We start from the raw sequence: 16,348 nt of genomic DNA, 5'->3' as shown, positions 1-16,348 counted from the left end.
GAGATGGTTGGGGAAGAGCTTGGCCAACTCCATCATCCTTTCTTCTTCTGCTGTCCAAATTATCATCTGCTCCATCTGGCTAGGAGTTTCTCCCCCATTCCCTGACTCTGATCTCCACTCCCAGCCTGGAGAAATCATCCTGCAATGCAATGAAAGTTCTGTTGTCATGTTCTACATCAGCCTATGCTACATGGGCATCCTGGCTGCCATCTGCTTCACGGTGGCTTTCCTGGCCAGAAATCTCCCTGGGACGTTCAATGAAGCTAAACTGATCACCTTCAGCATGCTCCTCTTCTGCAGTGTCTGGGTGAGTTTTGTGCCGACCTACCTGAGCACCAAAGGGAAATATATGGTGGCTGTGCAGGTCTTCTCCATCTTGTCCTCCAGTGCAGGTCTGCTTGGCTGCATCTTCATCCCAAAATGCTACATTATCATCCTGAGGCCAGAGCTGAATACAAAGGAGCAAATGACAACCAGAAGAAATGTAGAAATGTGAGACAGAGGAATTTTAAGGCTCATTAGTTCCACACCTTGAAGTTGATCCAAATTCCTCTCCATACATAAGGGGGCCAATGATTTTGCTTGAAATAATTAAAGAGTGTTTAGAAGATAATGTCCCCAATCTTGATCAATAAAATTCTGAGTTGTCCACTCAGTTTTTTTTTTTTTTTTGAATTCTCAAAGAAGCATATCTCTCTAATGTTCTTAGCCTATTGAGGCCCAGGATGCCACATCCAGGTTTTTGAAACATGACATTTGTGCAATGGGATCTTGTTGATATGCCAAAAAATTATGGAGGGGGGTTGGGCTAAATTCCATTATTTTAGTTTTTTTAGCAACAAGATTCCTTTAATCCCCATTTGTGGTAGAGTCAAAATCTTCTTTCTGTGGCCATGTTGTTTAGCCTTCCTCTGACAATTGCCATTTGAAATCAGAAAAATGAAATGCTCCATCTGCAAATTGTGTAATAAAAGCGGAAAGTGGCTGAACATGAACTGAGTCTTCGGAGAGGGGTGGCATATAAATTGAATTAATTAAACATCATTGAAATTGTCATTAAGATTGCAAAGGTGGGCATTGGGGAAGGTTGGAGATCCTGGCTGATCTTGGATGGCCTAAAGAAATTAGAGATCTTTCCAGTAGTAGGTGGATTCTCTATAAGAGCATTATACATTCATTCTTCATTTAATCATACTAGAATTCAATATAACCCAACCAGCATCTTAAACTTTAAAAGTGTTGATTTTAACAAACTCAGAGAGAGACTAAGTAAAATTTCATGGATAAAGATCCTAAAGGGAAAAAAATGTATGAAACATGGGAAACCCTGAAAAATATGATCATAAAAGCCCAGTCCAACACAATACCACTGAAAAAGAAAAACAAGAAATCCAAGAAGAAGCCAGCATGGCTGTGCAAAGATCTCTCTGATAAACTGAAAGACAAAAAAGGTAAGTTAAAAAATGGAAAGAGGGACACATAACTAAGGCAGAATATCAGCAGATAGCCTGAATCTGCAAAGATGTGGTCAGGAAAGCAAAGGCTCAGAATGAACAAAGACTTGCAACAAAAGTCAAAGATAATAATAATAAAAAAGTTTTTTCAATGTATAAATTGTTAAGGAATATGCACAGAGTAACCCTTGCATAGCAAGGTTGTGCACATAAGAAAACCGCTGAGAGTGATTGTGAATAAGTATTGCACAATACAGACACACTGAGTTGTGATATTCTTTTACTTTTAGGAAAAAGCAAAGCAAGTCCAATAAACAATCCAGGTCATACATAGATAAAGATAATAAAATTGTCAATCCAGGGATATTCCAAGAACAAAGTCTTCTTACCAGTTATATGCAGTAAAACAGTTCTTTTTGGAGTTGCAAACAGGAACAAGTACAGCTGTAAAACTGTCAGTAAAACAGTAAAAAAAAAAACAAGTAGCAATGATCAAGCAGTGATCATGCAGAGAGAACAGGCAGAGAGGAGCAGAGGTAGCAATAATAATATAATAAGAAAAAATAAGCCATGATTCAAGCTTCCTCTTAAGTACATTGTCTACAGAGCTAGCCAATCAGAATACAGTATGATGCAATACAACATTACAGTCTTAAAGCTATACATTACATTTTGACTGCAAACATGCATTGATGGTTTATATATATTGCCAACCCAACCAGTTAGGCAATAGCCATTCCCTAACATAAATATCAAGAAAAAGTCAGGAAATAGTCAGTCCACTAAAGAGAGAAGATGGCAAGGAAGTAAAAGGCAGTAAAGAGAAAGCAGAACTGCTTAACCTATTCTTTGCATCAGTCTTCATACAAAAAGAAACTGTAGCCCAACCTACCAAAAGCCTAAGTGTAAAAGACAGCCTAGAACAGTGATGGCTAACCTTTTACATCACCGCGTGCCTACCTGAGTGCTGGAAATGGCACACAAAACCATCCCACCTGAACCGCATGGCCTCGCTGGCCTTCATGCACACAGGAGCACTGAAACCCGGAAGAGCAGCTTTCCATCACGCATGTGCGTGCTGGCACCCAAGCTTCCAGTTTCCAGCACAGATGTGTGCCCAACGAACAGACGGTCATCACACTTGCATACCATGGAAACCTGGTGTCAGGTTTCGATGTCATTGCACTCCCAAACAATTAATCTTTGCTGAAATATTCCATTTATTGAGTACGACAGCTCTGGCCCCGACTTCGTCGTAGCCGATACTAACCCTCTGACCCCCAAACCCTTCCCTTTCCATTCCCCAATTCTCATCTTCTCATTGGCCATCTTCCAAGTCAGTCTCCCCAGCTTCTGACCTCACCCCACCGGAATGTTCCCCCCTCCCATCCCATCTCCTAGGGTATATTATCTACAGAGAAAATAAGTAGGCGAAAAGTCAAGCCTCGTCTTTTTATGGCAGCATCAGAATGCTTGAACATTCTGGACACCTGGAAGTTCAGGTGGCGGCGGATGCATGCACAACAGAATGCTGCTCTTCTGGATTTTGGCGTTCCCATGCATGCGAAGGCCAGCTGACCGGCATACATGTGTGCACAGGAACATGGGAGAGGAGCCAGCGAGGCCATGTGTCCCATGCGGGATGGTTCTGCATGCCGCTTCTGGCACACGTTCCAAAGGTTCGCCAACACGGGCCTAGAAAGAAAAAATGAAATAAGCAAGAAAATGTATAGAGAACACCTATCAGATGTTGACAAATATAAATCACTGGGACCTGATGATTTACATCCCAGAGCTTTAAAGGAGCTGGCAGATGTTATCTCATAAACATTGTATCACGTTTTTCAAAAATCCTGAATTACAGGGAATTGGAAAAGAGCTGATGACGTTCCCGTCTTGAAATAAAAAAGTGGGGGAGGACACAGACTTTGGAAATCACAGACCAGTCAGCCTGACCTGGGGAGATACTGGAAAAAAAATATCAAAAAATAGATCTGTGAACATCTAGTAGACCAGTGGAAATGTTGAAAATCTTAGAAGTTCTTGACCATGTGTCCAAGTTCTCTGCGGTAGGCTGTCAATTCCTGGACTCTTGGTTCTCTTTTATCCAAACATTGATATTTGTAGAACAGATGAAAAATGAAATTTCAATTCAGGCACAAAGTATTTTAAAATCAGCTCCAATTTAGGATTACTGTAGGGAGATCTCATTGAAAGGAAAAGCACAGAACGAACCTACTCTTAACATTAGGGAGGGTTCAAGGATACGTATCGCCTCCTTTGCATTGGAAGACAAGAAGGACTGAGTTGTGTCATCGATGTAGAGTTTAATCAACCTTTGTAACTTTGGGTGATCTTTCACACAGCCTCTGAAGACAAGGCACCCTGAGGAAGGACAGCAGAAGTCAATTCCTTGGGTGACGAACTATTTTCCTCCATCATCACCTTCTGGACATGTCCTGACAGGAAGGACCACAACAGCCCCAGGGATGTATTTGTAACTTTTTGCTTAAATGCTATTCTCCAGCTGACCCTTTTCACATGGAGTCTTGGAAGAACTTCAAGATCCCCAGAGAAGTTGTTTCTCACTGTAATTATCACCGTCCTGGATTTTCAGACTTCATCTGCTACTACTGTATTGACTGTCATTGATGTAAACATCAGACTGAAGCAATGTGAAATGATCTTGTATCAGAAAAGGATAAATGCTTCAGATCACACTGTATGGCACAAGATTTGGGATAGCCACAGATTGTGCTTCAGACCGTACCTTTCTCTCCTTTCCAGATGAAGATTGGTTTGCCTATCTGAATCAGGAAAGTGGAAATGTTTTGAATTCTTCTAATTCTTCTTTCTGATTTTCTTTAGAAACAAAGCGTTTGGCTCTATAAATTATGGACTTTCTGCTTCTGATGGTGTTGGTGTCTCAGGGAGTCTCTGGGAAGCTTAGAATGAAATGCCCACTGAATTTTGAGATCCAGGATGAGAAAAAATCATGGAACTATTACATGCCAGGAGACCATCTCCTTGGTATAGTCACCTCTATGACAAGAATATCGCTTGAAATGTTGCCTTTCAACGTGGCTCCTACGAGTCAGTCTCATTCGTAAGTTATTCAATGTGACAGAGTCGCATTCGTTCCACTTACAGTTCCAACAATGTCATTTTCTTTTTATTTCATTTATTCCTATGTTGCAGGAGCTGTCTAATGTCTTGAATTGTTTTGATTTCTATGGCTTTCCTCTTTTGTGGAATAAACTCAAATCCCAATATGAGGCAAATAAAACCTGAAACGAGTCCGGATTATTTATCCTTTCCCTTCCAATCACTTGAATTCTGAGGTTGGTTAAAAGTAATGATTGAAAGGGTTATAGATGCCTCTGTCCAGCCCATTTCCATATTTAAATAACTACTGGTTGATATCCAATTTCTGATCCATAGAGGAATAGATCAATAAGAAGAGAGCTGGAAGTGACCTTGGAGGCCTTCTGTTCCAGCCCTCGGCTCAAGGAGGAGAACTTATACTATTTCAGACAAGTGACTGTCCAGTCTCTTCTTAAAAACCTCCAATGGTGAAGCACCCACAACATCTGAAGGCAAGCTGTTACACTAGTTAATTGTCCTCAGTGTTTCTACTTAACTTCAGGTTGCTTCTGTCCTTGATTAGTTTCCATCAATTGATTCCTGTCTTGCCTTGTGGTGCTTTGGAAAATAAATTGACCCCCTCCTCTTTGTGGCAGCCTCTCAAATACTGGAAGACTGCTATCATATTCCACTCCAGTCCTTCCTTCCCTAGACTTTCTACAATTGCTTTTCTAGGTCACTAAAGAAACAGTGGCTAAGACGCTGAGCTTATCGATCAAAAGGTCGGTAGTTCAGCGGTTCGAATCCCTAGTTCTGCATAATGGGGTGAGCTCCCGTTACTTGTCCCAGCTTCTGCCAACCTAAGTTCGAAAGCACATAAAAAATGCAAGTAGAAATTCAATATTGAATTAACACCAGAGATTTTCCTCCTGGGAATAATAAAGAAGCCATATAGAAAGGAAATGACACATTTAATGATCCATATAATTACAGCCGCCAGATTGGCATATGCACAGTACTGGAAAGAGAAAACTCAACCACCAGAAGAGCTTACAATTAAGAAAATACTCGAGTGCGCAGAAATGACTAAATTAACCTATGAATTAAATGATGAGAAGATAGTTTATTATTTGGTGTGGGAAAGGTGGTATAAGTGGTTGCATGATAAAATGAAAGGAAGACCTAAAGGTGTGCAAAATATTGATTAAAAGTGAGCTGAAATATCACCAAGTATTATTTATGTAAATAGTGAAAACACTGTACATCTGATAGTAACTGAAAATGTTATTATATTTATATGTTTTATGTCTTTGTCTGAATGTTTTGTTCCTCTTTTTTTTCTATTTCTTTTTATTTCTGTTTTGTTTGTAAAAAACCTCAATAAAGTTTCTATATAAAAAAAATGCAAGTAGAAAAATAGGGACCACCTTTGGTGGGAAGGTAACATCATTCCATGTGCCTTTGGCATTTAGTCATGCCAGCCACATGACCACGGAGACGTCTTCAGACACCACTGGCTCTTCAGCTTTGAAATGGAGATGAGTATTGCCCCCTAGAGTCAGGAACGACTAGCACATATGTGCGAGGGGAACCTTTACCTTTACCTTTAAGGAAACAATCTCTTCATTTTATGTTGGTTGTACTTTAATGATTGAATGATTTTAAGCGCAGGTTACTGGGCAAAGGAAAATTAGGACTGTTACAAATTAATGGTATATTTGTGACTCTTAACTATGGTGGAAGACTATCTCCATCCAATCTTCTCAATGCTCATAAAAATTATATGATCATGGGTGGCTATTATTTGCCTTTGGCTTTGGATCTATATTGCCTTAAAATTCAGTAGGCTTGTGGAGACAAATAGGGTTACATTTAATTAATTGTTTCTGTTGATAATGATAACATGAACATTTCTTACAGTACAGTAAATCATTTTAAACTGCGAATCATGATTTTCGCCATTCAAATGATCAACAAGAATCCACAGCTTCTGCACAATCTCACACTAGGCTACAACATCCATGACAACTATGTCAATGCTCTTGGCACTTCAGAAGCCTTGTTGGACATGCTCTCTACTGGAGAAGCCAACGTTCCCAACTACAGCTGTGGAAAGAAGGAAAATCTTTTGGCTCTTGTTGATGGAGCAAAGATGGACATCTCCATCCAGATGTCAACATTAGTAGCCGCCTACAAAGTCCCACAGGTTTGTGTGTGTGTGTGTTTCTCTTTCTGGCAAAGTGAGTGGAGTTGCAGTGTATGAGCCATAAATCCAACCATATTTTGTCTAGAAGGGGTGCAGGGACCTAGTGAATAAGATGCTGGGTTGATACTTGTCAATTGGAAGATTGGAAGTTGGAGACCCAAGCACCCTGTGAAGGGGTGAGCTTCTATCCTAGCCTCATCTCCTACCAACCTAGCAGTTCAAAATCATGCAAACACAAGTAGATAAATAGGTACCATTTCAGTGAGAAGGTAACAATGTTCTGTGTTTCTCGGCTTCTAGTCATGCTGATCACATGACCATGGAAAAATTTTGAGACAGCTCTGGCTCCCTCTGCTAGGAAATAGAGATGAGCACCAGTCCCTAGGAATGGACAGAGGCAACGGTTACCTTTATTTTGTCTATCAAATTCAAGAGTTGCTTTTCACCATGACCTTTATAGGCATCGTGGCTGTGGATTGGGATAGTCTGTGTGGAAGGGGGGGGGAAAGCAGTCATATCCTCTTATGACACCATCCCCATTGTTTGGGGGCTTCCACTGTGTCCTTGTGAAGATGAGGAGGGACTCCTTGTTCAATCAAAAAAGTCTTTAGTAAAAAAGGAATGTAACGCTTTGAGGCGGAGTTTGTAGAAACTCTTAATCAAAATAATATTGTCCATGGTGAACAATTCTGTGATTTGTGAAAAGAATCCGAATGAGTATTTTACCTACATCTGAAAAACCTATATGACTTATGGATTCGTTGGGAACAGACGAGAGAAGCATTTGCTCTGCTTAAAGCCGTTTTTACAAACACATGTTTGAAAGGGCAGTCTGGACTCAATAAAGACAAGAGAACAAAGATAAATACTTACTAAGGGATAAGACAAGGATGCATACTTACTCTATAAATCTAATAAAACAAACTCCATTTTCATTCAGTCTAGACATTAATGACTTACCAGGGCTAGTGAAGGGTCCTGAAGTACATATTGTGCCACCACAATAAGCTTTTATAAGATGTTCATGAGTAATAAATTGGATTTATTAAAATCTAGTGTTTTGGACTTAATCTGACCCCAAATATAGCATAGCATTTTCATTGCTTTTTCAGATCAGTGATGCCATTGTTTCAGAGGCTCTGCATGATAAAAGTCTTTTCCCTTTTTTCCACCGGATCTTCCCCAAAAAAGAGATTGCATATCCAGCAATTGTTCAAGCGCTCCACCATTTCAGATGGACCATGATTGGGCTCTTTACGTCGGACACAGAGGAAGGAGAGAATTTCATGAGGACTTTTATTCCTGTGCTTGTCAGGAATGGAATTTGTGTTGTTATATCCCAACGATTCACAGCAACTGGACAGACAGCACCCCTCAGGGAGGCCATCTCTAAGTGGAGACAAGTCAATGTCTTTGTAAACTATATAGGTTATGCTAGCGTTTGGGACAGAATTCTTACTTTACACTTAACATTTGAAGATGTGCCAGGACCTATTGGAGGGAAAGTCTGGATTGTGGAAACTATTGCGTATTTGGTATCGGGACGGGAGAGCCTTTACAAATACGTCCATAATATTTGGAGCTTTGCTTTTCAGCAAAAAACAAGGCCAGATGCCTATGAAGACGATGTTTTTGGAGACAAACACTTAGTGAAATTTGACGATCTGTGTTTTCATTGTTCTTTTGCAAAGCGCATGTTTTCTGTCAAAAGCCGGAAAAGATGCACCCAGAAAACACTCCTGCAGTCTGAGACGGAGTGGAGGAGTCAATTTATTTCTGTTCACTGTCATATACACAGTGTTATTAAGACTCTGGCCTACACCTTGAATGCTGCGTATTCCTCCAGATCGAGAAGGAGAAGAAAGCAGGGCGAAGAGAGTTTGGGGTCTCCAAGGCTGCAGCCGTGGCAGGTATGTAGTCCCTACCAGAATCCATGAAATGCCAAAGGAGATGGAGAAGAACCTTCTCAACCTCCTTGTACCACAAAAGGCCAATCTAATAATTCAGGAAATAAAGTTCTGGAGATGGAGAACAAGAATCTTTGACTGAATCCTGGCAAGATCAAGTTTCTTTAGCTGCATGGTTCTTCAGAACCGGAAATTTAACATCTTTAATTCTGGATGGGGTTGCACTACCTTTGGAAGACCTGTCCATAACGTTGGGATTCTTCTGCGCTCTCGACTCCTGTTCAAAGAGTAGGTGGCAGTCACATCTATGACAGATTCTGCAGAACTATGTCTTGTGTGCCAGTTGCATCCTTTCCTGGATGAAGAGGCCCTATGCTCAGTCACTCAAGCCCTAGTCATCTTCTGCTGGGAATATTGCAATGCACTCTACATGGGGCTACCCTTGAAGAGCATTTGGAAGCTACTGCTGGTCTAGAGGGCAGCAGGGCAGGCAGCTCTGGGTGTCCCTAGTGTGACAAACTGCACTGGCTCTGGTTTGCATGAGCAGTGTCCAAAATCGCACATGATGATGGAGGTGTGTGCACTTCCGAACCAGTAGGGAGGGTAAGTAGATTTCACCTCAATCTCACCCCAATGGGATTGTCCCAGAGCACTCTGGCAGCAGAAGAGTCATCCTGTGGGTCCTGGCAGCCTTGGAATTCTGGCTGGTGGGGTCCAGGGAAAGAGCAATTTCTGCCATGGCTCCTGCTCTTTGGAACATCTTCCCCCTGAGGTGAGATCTGCATCCTCCTTTCTGACCTTCTCTAAGAGCCAGGGAACTTGGTTCCTCCAGATAGCTTGCAGCCCTCACAGGGCTGTGTCATAATGGAGGTGGTTGATGGATTAAAAGAAGATCCCATATCCCCCAGAGCACGTTATATTTATTTGTTTGTTTGTTTGTTTGTTTGTTTGTTTGTTTGTTTGTTTATTATTTATTTATTTATTTATTTTTATGTGCCGCCTTCTCCGGAAACTCAGGGTGGCTTACAATGTGTTAAGCAATAGCCTTCATACTTTTGTATATTTTATACAAGGACAGCTTATTGTCCCCACAAATCAGGTCCTCATTTTATCCACCTTAGAAAGGATGGAAAGCTGAGTTGACCTTGAGCCTGGTGAGAATTGAACTCGCAGTAAATTGCAGGCAGCTGGATGTTAAATGCTGCCTTAGTAGGAGGCATTAGCCTCCTACGCCACTCAGGCTCCTGTGGCGCCACATCCTGCTCCTTTCCTCCCCATCCTTTTAACTGTAATTTTTTTTTACTGTGATTAGAAACATTATTTATGGTATTATTGGCTTTAATGTTGTATGATGCCTAGAGTCACCTCAAGGAGAGATGGGTAGCAGATGTGTATTAGTGTATAGAATATATTAATAATTTTTTTAAAAAAAAAAAGAATAGAGAGATGGGTAGCAAATAGTTCCAATCAATCAATCAATCAATTTCCAAAGAGTGGGCACTATGACGCATATATTTATGTTAAAATGACTAATTTTAAAACAATGTGGATGTTTTTAAATAAATCGGTATTGGTAGAATATTATGAGTAGCATTGTAGAATTTTATATTCATCCATTTGAAGGACGCCATGAAGTCATATAGTAAGTACCTTGTATTCTTTCCACTTCATAAACAAATGGCACAACATAGGAGAACAAATCCGTGAGGACTAGACCCATCTGCATTTAAAAGACAAAGGCCACTCTTTTGAAGACAGCAAAGTCCACATTTTGGACAGAGAGGACCACTGCTTTGAAAGAGGGGTCAAAGAGGTCAACTATGTCAAAATTGAACAGCCCTCTCTCAACAGAGGGGGTGGGATACAACATCATTCTACAGTCTACAATACAATCCTTTCAGCAGTTCCAAGAAGGCTCTACACCCATTTGCAATACTCAGGTGACCCAGATGGCATAAATAAAACTGCAGGGGGCCTCAACAACTTGCTAAAGGAATGCAAATGACCAGCTATCTGCAAGGGGTATAAATCCTTCCATTCCCTACCATCCACTCAGAGCTGAAGAAGCTTCTTGGATGAAAAGTGAAACATCTTTTTTTAAAAAAAAAATGCACCAGAAAGTCCAGTTGCCTCTTGAAAAAAAACTCCTTTTGGACTTGTAAGAGTCCCTTAATGTACCTTACAATAATGTAGAATTAGCTCATTAGTTTCCTATCTGGTTTACATGGGAGAAGATTAGCCTGGCAACTTTTTTCTTGAGAACTCCATGCTTTCTTGTTTCCTCCAAGGCATTTATGAATAATCTCATTGTTTGTTTCTTTGTTCAATGTATACAAGGAATGTAGTCCCGCCCACCCACCGGACCCCACCTTTTGCCTCTGCCTCCCAGCAATTTGGCTCCTTGCAGCAAACAGCCCGTTTCAGCATCAGCACAGCCTGATTAGCACAAGCAGCTGATTATTGGTTGGATCAGCCTCCCGACTATCAGTTATTTAAGGCTGCAGGGATTGCCATAGCCTATTGCCACGCGCCACATTGCTGCAAGGAGGCAAATTGCTGGGAGGCAGAGACAGATTTTTTTCTCGTTTTCCTCCCCAAAAAAGGTAGGTGTCTTATACTCCGAAAAATACAGTATATTTTGTCCATACATATTTTTATCAATACATGATTGACCAATTTATCTGAGCTTTTTTCACTTTTGAAGACAGTGGCTAACACTTCTTTTCCCAACTCACAATATTTGCAAGTTAGGCAACTGTAGATGAAAGTTTCGAATGTGAAAAGACTACCTGGGATAAGAAACTAAATTTTCTTCTTTTGAAATTCTTGGATGTTCCTGTTTTAGTTCCATCCCTTTATGGAGAAGAATGAGTTTTGCAATATTTCCCATTGGAAATTGTATGTGGACCAAAATGGAGATGTTACAGCAGATCTGGACATCATCAGCTGGGTGCTTCTTCCCTTGTTGGATCCCTTCGATGAGAAACTGGGGAGTTTTGAAAAGCAGAGATTTTCAGTCAATAAAGATACTCTGTTATTGCTAAAGTCGCTCAATAAGGTGGGAGAAATATTGGTGTCCATTCTCTACCTTCAAAAGCCTGAGCACCCTTTTCAATTTGGCTAAGCTAAATCACCAAGGTGGTTGACCTTCATTGGGAATTAACTGTGAGGAGTAGATGTATCAGTTTTCTTAGACTGCTTACAAGGCATCAGTACTATTGATCAAAGTGTCCTTTGCATGTTAAAATATGGATTATTGTTTTCAGCTGATTCTGCATTGTCCAACATGAGGTGCTAGGTGACAAAGTTTCAGCACATAGGCCATGTCCTTTTCTGCATCCTCTGCAATCTGGAATTTACATAAAACTGATGAGATTTCCAAATACTAATGACTGTAGTAATGATAGAATCAACTTTGCTTGTTCCTTGTTCTAGAATAGCAAAGGAGAAGGTAATTCTGTTAAATTCTGTTGCAATTCTAGAAAGAGTGCATTTGAAGAACAGTTGCTGGAATTGGGTATGTCTAGGTTAATGAATAGAAGGACCAGGAGAGACATGATTGCAGTGTTGCAATATCTAAAGGGCTTCCCCAAAGAAGACAGAGTCAAGCTATTCTCCAAAGCCCCTGAAGGCAGGACAAGAAGCAATGGGTGGAAACTAATCAAGGAGCGAAGCAAGCTAGAACTAAGGAGAAATTTCCTGACATTGAGAACAATTACTTCGTGGAACAACTTGCCTCCAGAACTTGTAAATGCTCCAACACTGGAAGTTTTAAAGAGGAGATTGAATAACCATTTGTCTGAAGTGCTGTAGGGTTTCCTACCCTAAGTAGGTGGTTGGACTAGAATACCTCCAAGGTGTCTTCCAACTCTGTTATTCTAAGTATTCTAATATTTCCCAAGTTCAGGTTTGGTCTTTGTCCCTTAAAAAAGACTTTCTCTTTTAAGGTTGACACCTCTGCTTGTAAGGACCTTTTCCTATGTATCTTAACACGGAGACTATTTTAGATTACTTTCAAAGGGGAGCAGCTTTGCAATGTTTTACGTAGTTTTAAAGAAACCTTTGCACAGGGATAAGCTTCTTTTGGGAAAAGTGTATTTTCTAAAACTAGCTAATAACACAACTTTTTTTTTTTTGGAGTAGTACCATAAAATTATATATCAATGGAAAGATAATTTAATCAAGAATGTAATGCAACTTTTATGAAGAATCTGCTATTAGAATAGGAGTTAAAGTATAAAGAAGAAAAGTGAAACACGTAGAAAAAAACCGAGATATACAAAAATTATCACCATGTCAGCTAATACTTAGTTGGGTAACCTTTAGCATGAATTACAGCCTTACAACGTCTTCCCACGGAGTGAACCAAGTCTTTTAGTTCTGCAGCTGTTCTAATGTGAAACCAAGATTGAATGGTTGCTATTAACTGGGTTTTATTGCTGGGTTGCTTCTGACTAAGAAGTTTCTTTAATTGGCTCGGCTTCCTAGATTTTCAATTGGGTTAAGGTCTGGGCTATTCCCAGGTCATTCCAGCAGTGGAATAGGATTATCTTGAAACTCAAAAAAAAAAAAAAAAAAAAAGTGGTGTTATTAGCCATCAAACCTCAAAAATACACTTTTCCCAAAAGGTTTCCACAATTTTGGCCACTACTGAATATCTATGAGATATTCCAAAAGCTAAAGGGATGAACTAAATGAAGAATCTGCGACTAGCTGTATCTCCTGCAATTATTTGCTGCTAGTTGTAGAGTTCAAACTTAGCTAAATGAAGGCCAGAGACTCTCTTGCGAATATACATTTTGACCTTTGTTTTCCATGGATGGTGAGTCCTAACACATTTTCTTTGGCATTCTTTGTTTTCCTGCTTAGACTCTGCCTCGGTCCCAATGTGTGGAAAACTGTCGTCCTGGGTTTGTCAAGCAGTCTCGAGAAGGAGAACCAGTTTGCTGCTACAACTGCATTCCTTGTCCAGAGGGGACCATCTCCACTCAGGAAGGTGGGTCACACTAAAAAAAAGGGGGGAGGGCAGTTTTTTGGTAGTGGACTCATCCAAAATATTTTCATGAAAGTGCAAGTTGAGAAATTGAAGCCCAACTGGGGTTTTTTTTGGTTCATCTTCTGCTCAATTTATTTCACAGGAGGTATAGCAAAAAGAGGGATTCGTTAGAAGTAGGATTGTTTTGCAGACTGGGCATGCTTACAGTTTTATAATTTGGGTTTATCTGCTGAACAGAATAACAGTTAGAAGGGATCTTGGAAGTCTTCTAGTCCAAGCAGGAGACCCTATACCAGAGTAACCTTTTTGCTGTTGCATGCCAAAAGCAGGGGGTTATACGTGCGCATGCCCACACCATAATTGAAAGTGTCCTACCCCCCTCCCACGTATGCACACACAACCCCCTGCTCCCCCACTTTTGGCATGTGATGGCATGGTAGGCCAGGTAGGCTCATTTTTCGCCCTCCCCAGGCCCCAGAGGCTTTCTTGAAGCCTGGGGAGGGCAAAAACAGCCTTCCCCACCCTCCCAGAGGCCCTCCAGAGGTTGGAAATGGCCCATTTCCCGACTTCAGTGGGACTGGAAGGCCCAAAAATCAGCTGGCCAGCACTGGCATGCACACTGGAGCTGAGTTAGGGCAACGCTCATGTGCCCACAGATATGGCTCCACGTGCCACCTGGGGCATGCATGCCATAGGTTCGCCATCACTGCCCTATACCATTCCAGACAAGTGCCTGTTCAGTCTCTTCTTAAATGCCTCCAGCAATCAGGCACCCACAATTTCTGAAGGCAAGACATTGCACTGATTCATTGCAGAACTGGTTTTCTCTGTTAGCTTTTGAGATTTCACAAATCTTCTAAACCCAGTAGATTAAGAATTGCCATATTTCAGGATTCAGGAAGTGTAATTAGGAAGATTAACTGATTCATTATTAACTTCTAACACTGTAGGTTTCTATGTAGGTTCTGCCCAAATTCCATAGATCTCAGATATATATTTATATATTCAAAAATTATATTCTTATTAACTTTATTCTGAGGAGATGTTAAAACATTAATTTGGGAAGATGTTCCTGGTAACAGCTGTTGTCCCAAGGAGCTTCTTCTTAAAATGTGAATGGAGATTTTTTTTTTTTTAAATAATCCTTTTGGTATTCTCAGATACAGAAAAATGCACCAAATGTCCACCTGATCAATATCCAAATGAGGACCGAGTCCAATGTATCTCCAAAATTATAACCTTTCTGTTTTATGAAGAATATCTGGGCATCATCCTTGTGTCTTTTACCTTACTCTTGTTCTTAACCACAACTCTTTTTTTAATGATATTCATTAAATACCGAGAAACTCCCATTGTCAAAGCCAACAATCGGGACCTCTCCTACATCCTCCTGGTCTCTCTCTTGCTTTGCTTCTTGTCCTCCTTTTTCTTCATTGGTCAACCAAGGAAAGCCACCTGCCTTCTCCGACAAGCAGTGTTCAGCATTGTCTTCTCAGTTGCCATTTCTTCTCTCCTGGCTAAAACAATCATGGTGGTATTGGCTTTCCTAGCAACAAAACCGGGAAACCGAGTGAAGAGATGGTTGGGGAAAAGCTTGGCCAACTCCATCATCCTTTCTTCTTCTGCTGTCCAAATTATCATCTGCTCCATCTGGCTAGGAGTTTCTCCCCCATTCCCTGACTCTGACCTCCACTCCCAGCCGGGAGAAATCATCCTGCAATGCAATGAAGGTTCTGTTGTCATGTTCTACATCAGCCTATGCTACATGGGCATCCTGGCTGCCATCTGCTTCACGGTGGCTTTCCTGGCCAGAAATCTCCCTGGGACGTTCAATGAAGCTAAACTGATCACCTTCAGCATGCTCCTCTTCTGCAGTGTCTGGGTGAGTTTTGTGCCCACCTACCTGAGCACCAAAGGGAAATATATGGTGGCTGTGCAGGTCTTCTCCATCTTGTCCTCCAGCACTGGTCTGCTTGGCTGCATCTTCATCCCCAAGTGCTACATTATCATCCTGAGGCCAGAGCTGAATACAAAGGAGCAAATGACGACCAGAAGAAATGTAGAAATGTGAGACAGAGGAATTTTAAGTCTCATTAGTTCCACACCTCGAAGTTGATCCAAATTCCTCTCCATACACAAGGGGGCCAATGATTTTTCTTGAAATAATTAAAGAGTGTTTAGAAGATAATGTCCCCAATCTTGATATATAAAATTCTAAGATGTTCACTCAGTTTTTTTGAATTCTCAAAGCAGCATATCTCTTTAATGCCCTTAGCCTATTGAGGCCCAAGATGCCACATCCAGGTGTTTGAAACATGACACTTGCTGCAATGGAATCTTGTAGATATGCCACAAAAATAAATGGGGAGGGGGGCTTTGGGCAGTCTTTAAATTCCATTATTTTAGTTGTGTTTTTCAGAAACAAGATTCCTTCAATCCCCTTCTCTGGGAAAGTCCATGTCATTTTTCTGTGGTCCTGTTGTTTACCCTTCCTGTATAATAAAAGTGAAAATTGCTTGAACATCATTGAGATTGTCATTAAGATTGCAACCCAGGTGGGCGTTGGGCAAAGTTGGAGATCCTGGATGATCTCAGATTGCCTAAAGAAATTAGAGAGATTTCCAGTAGTAGGTGGATTCTCTATAGGAGCATCATGCATTCATTCTTCATTTAGTCATTCTAGAATTCAATATAATGCAAA

At 40.8% G+C, this 16,348-nt stretch overlaps 1 protein-coding gene across 1 annotated transcript; it reads left to right on the top strand.

The window, feature by feature from the left end:
- Window positions 1-6,486: 6,486 nt before the first annotated feature.
- On the top strand, window positions 6,487-16,168 carry LOC148116061 (vomeronasal type-2 receptor 26-like). The gene is made up of 5 exons (XM_087885368.1): window positions 6,487-6,599; window positions 8,591-8,654; window positions 11,497-11,709; window positions 13,521-13,647; window positions 14,808-16,168. Exons 1-5 carry the CDS (start codon window positions 6,487-6,489, stop codon window positions 15,716-15,718), a joined length of 1,428 nt encoding a protein of 475 aa, XP_087741494.1. The 3' UTR covers window positions 15,719-16,168.
- Window positions 16,169-16,348: the final 180 nt, after the last annotated feature.

Source organism: Pantherophis guttatus, chromosome 2 (genome assembly GCF_059756535.1).
Source record: "Pantherophis guttatus breed Tessera chromosome 2, ASM5975653v1, whole genome shotgun sequence".
Lineage (NCBI taxonomy): Eukaryota > Metazoa > Chordata > Lepidosauria > Squamata > Colubridae > Pantherophis > Pantherophis guttatus.
The sequence above is the reverse complement of the archived record's forward strand: the minus strand, read 5'-3'. Positions and strand labels throughout refer to the sequence as shown.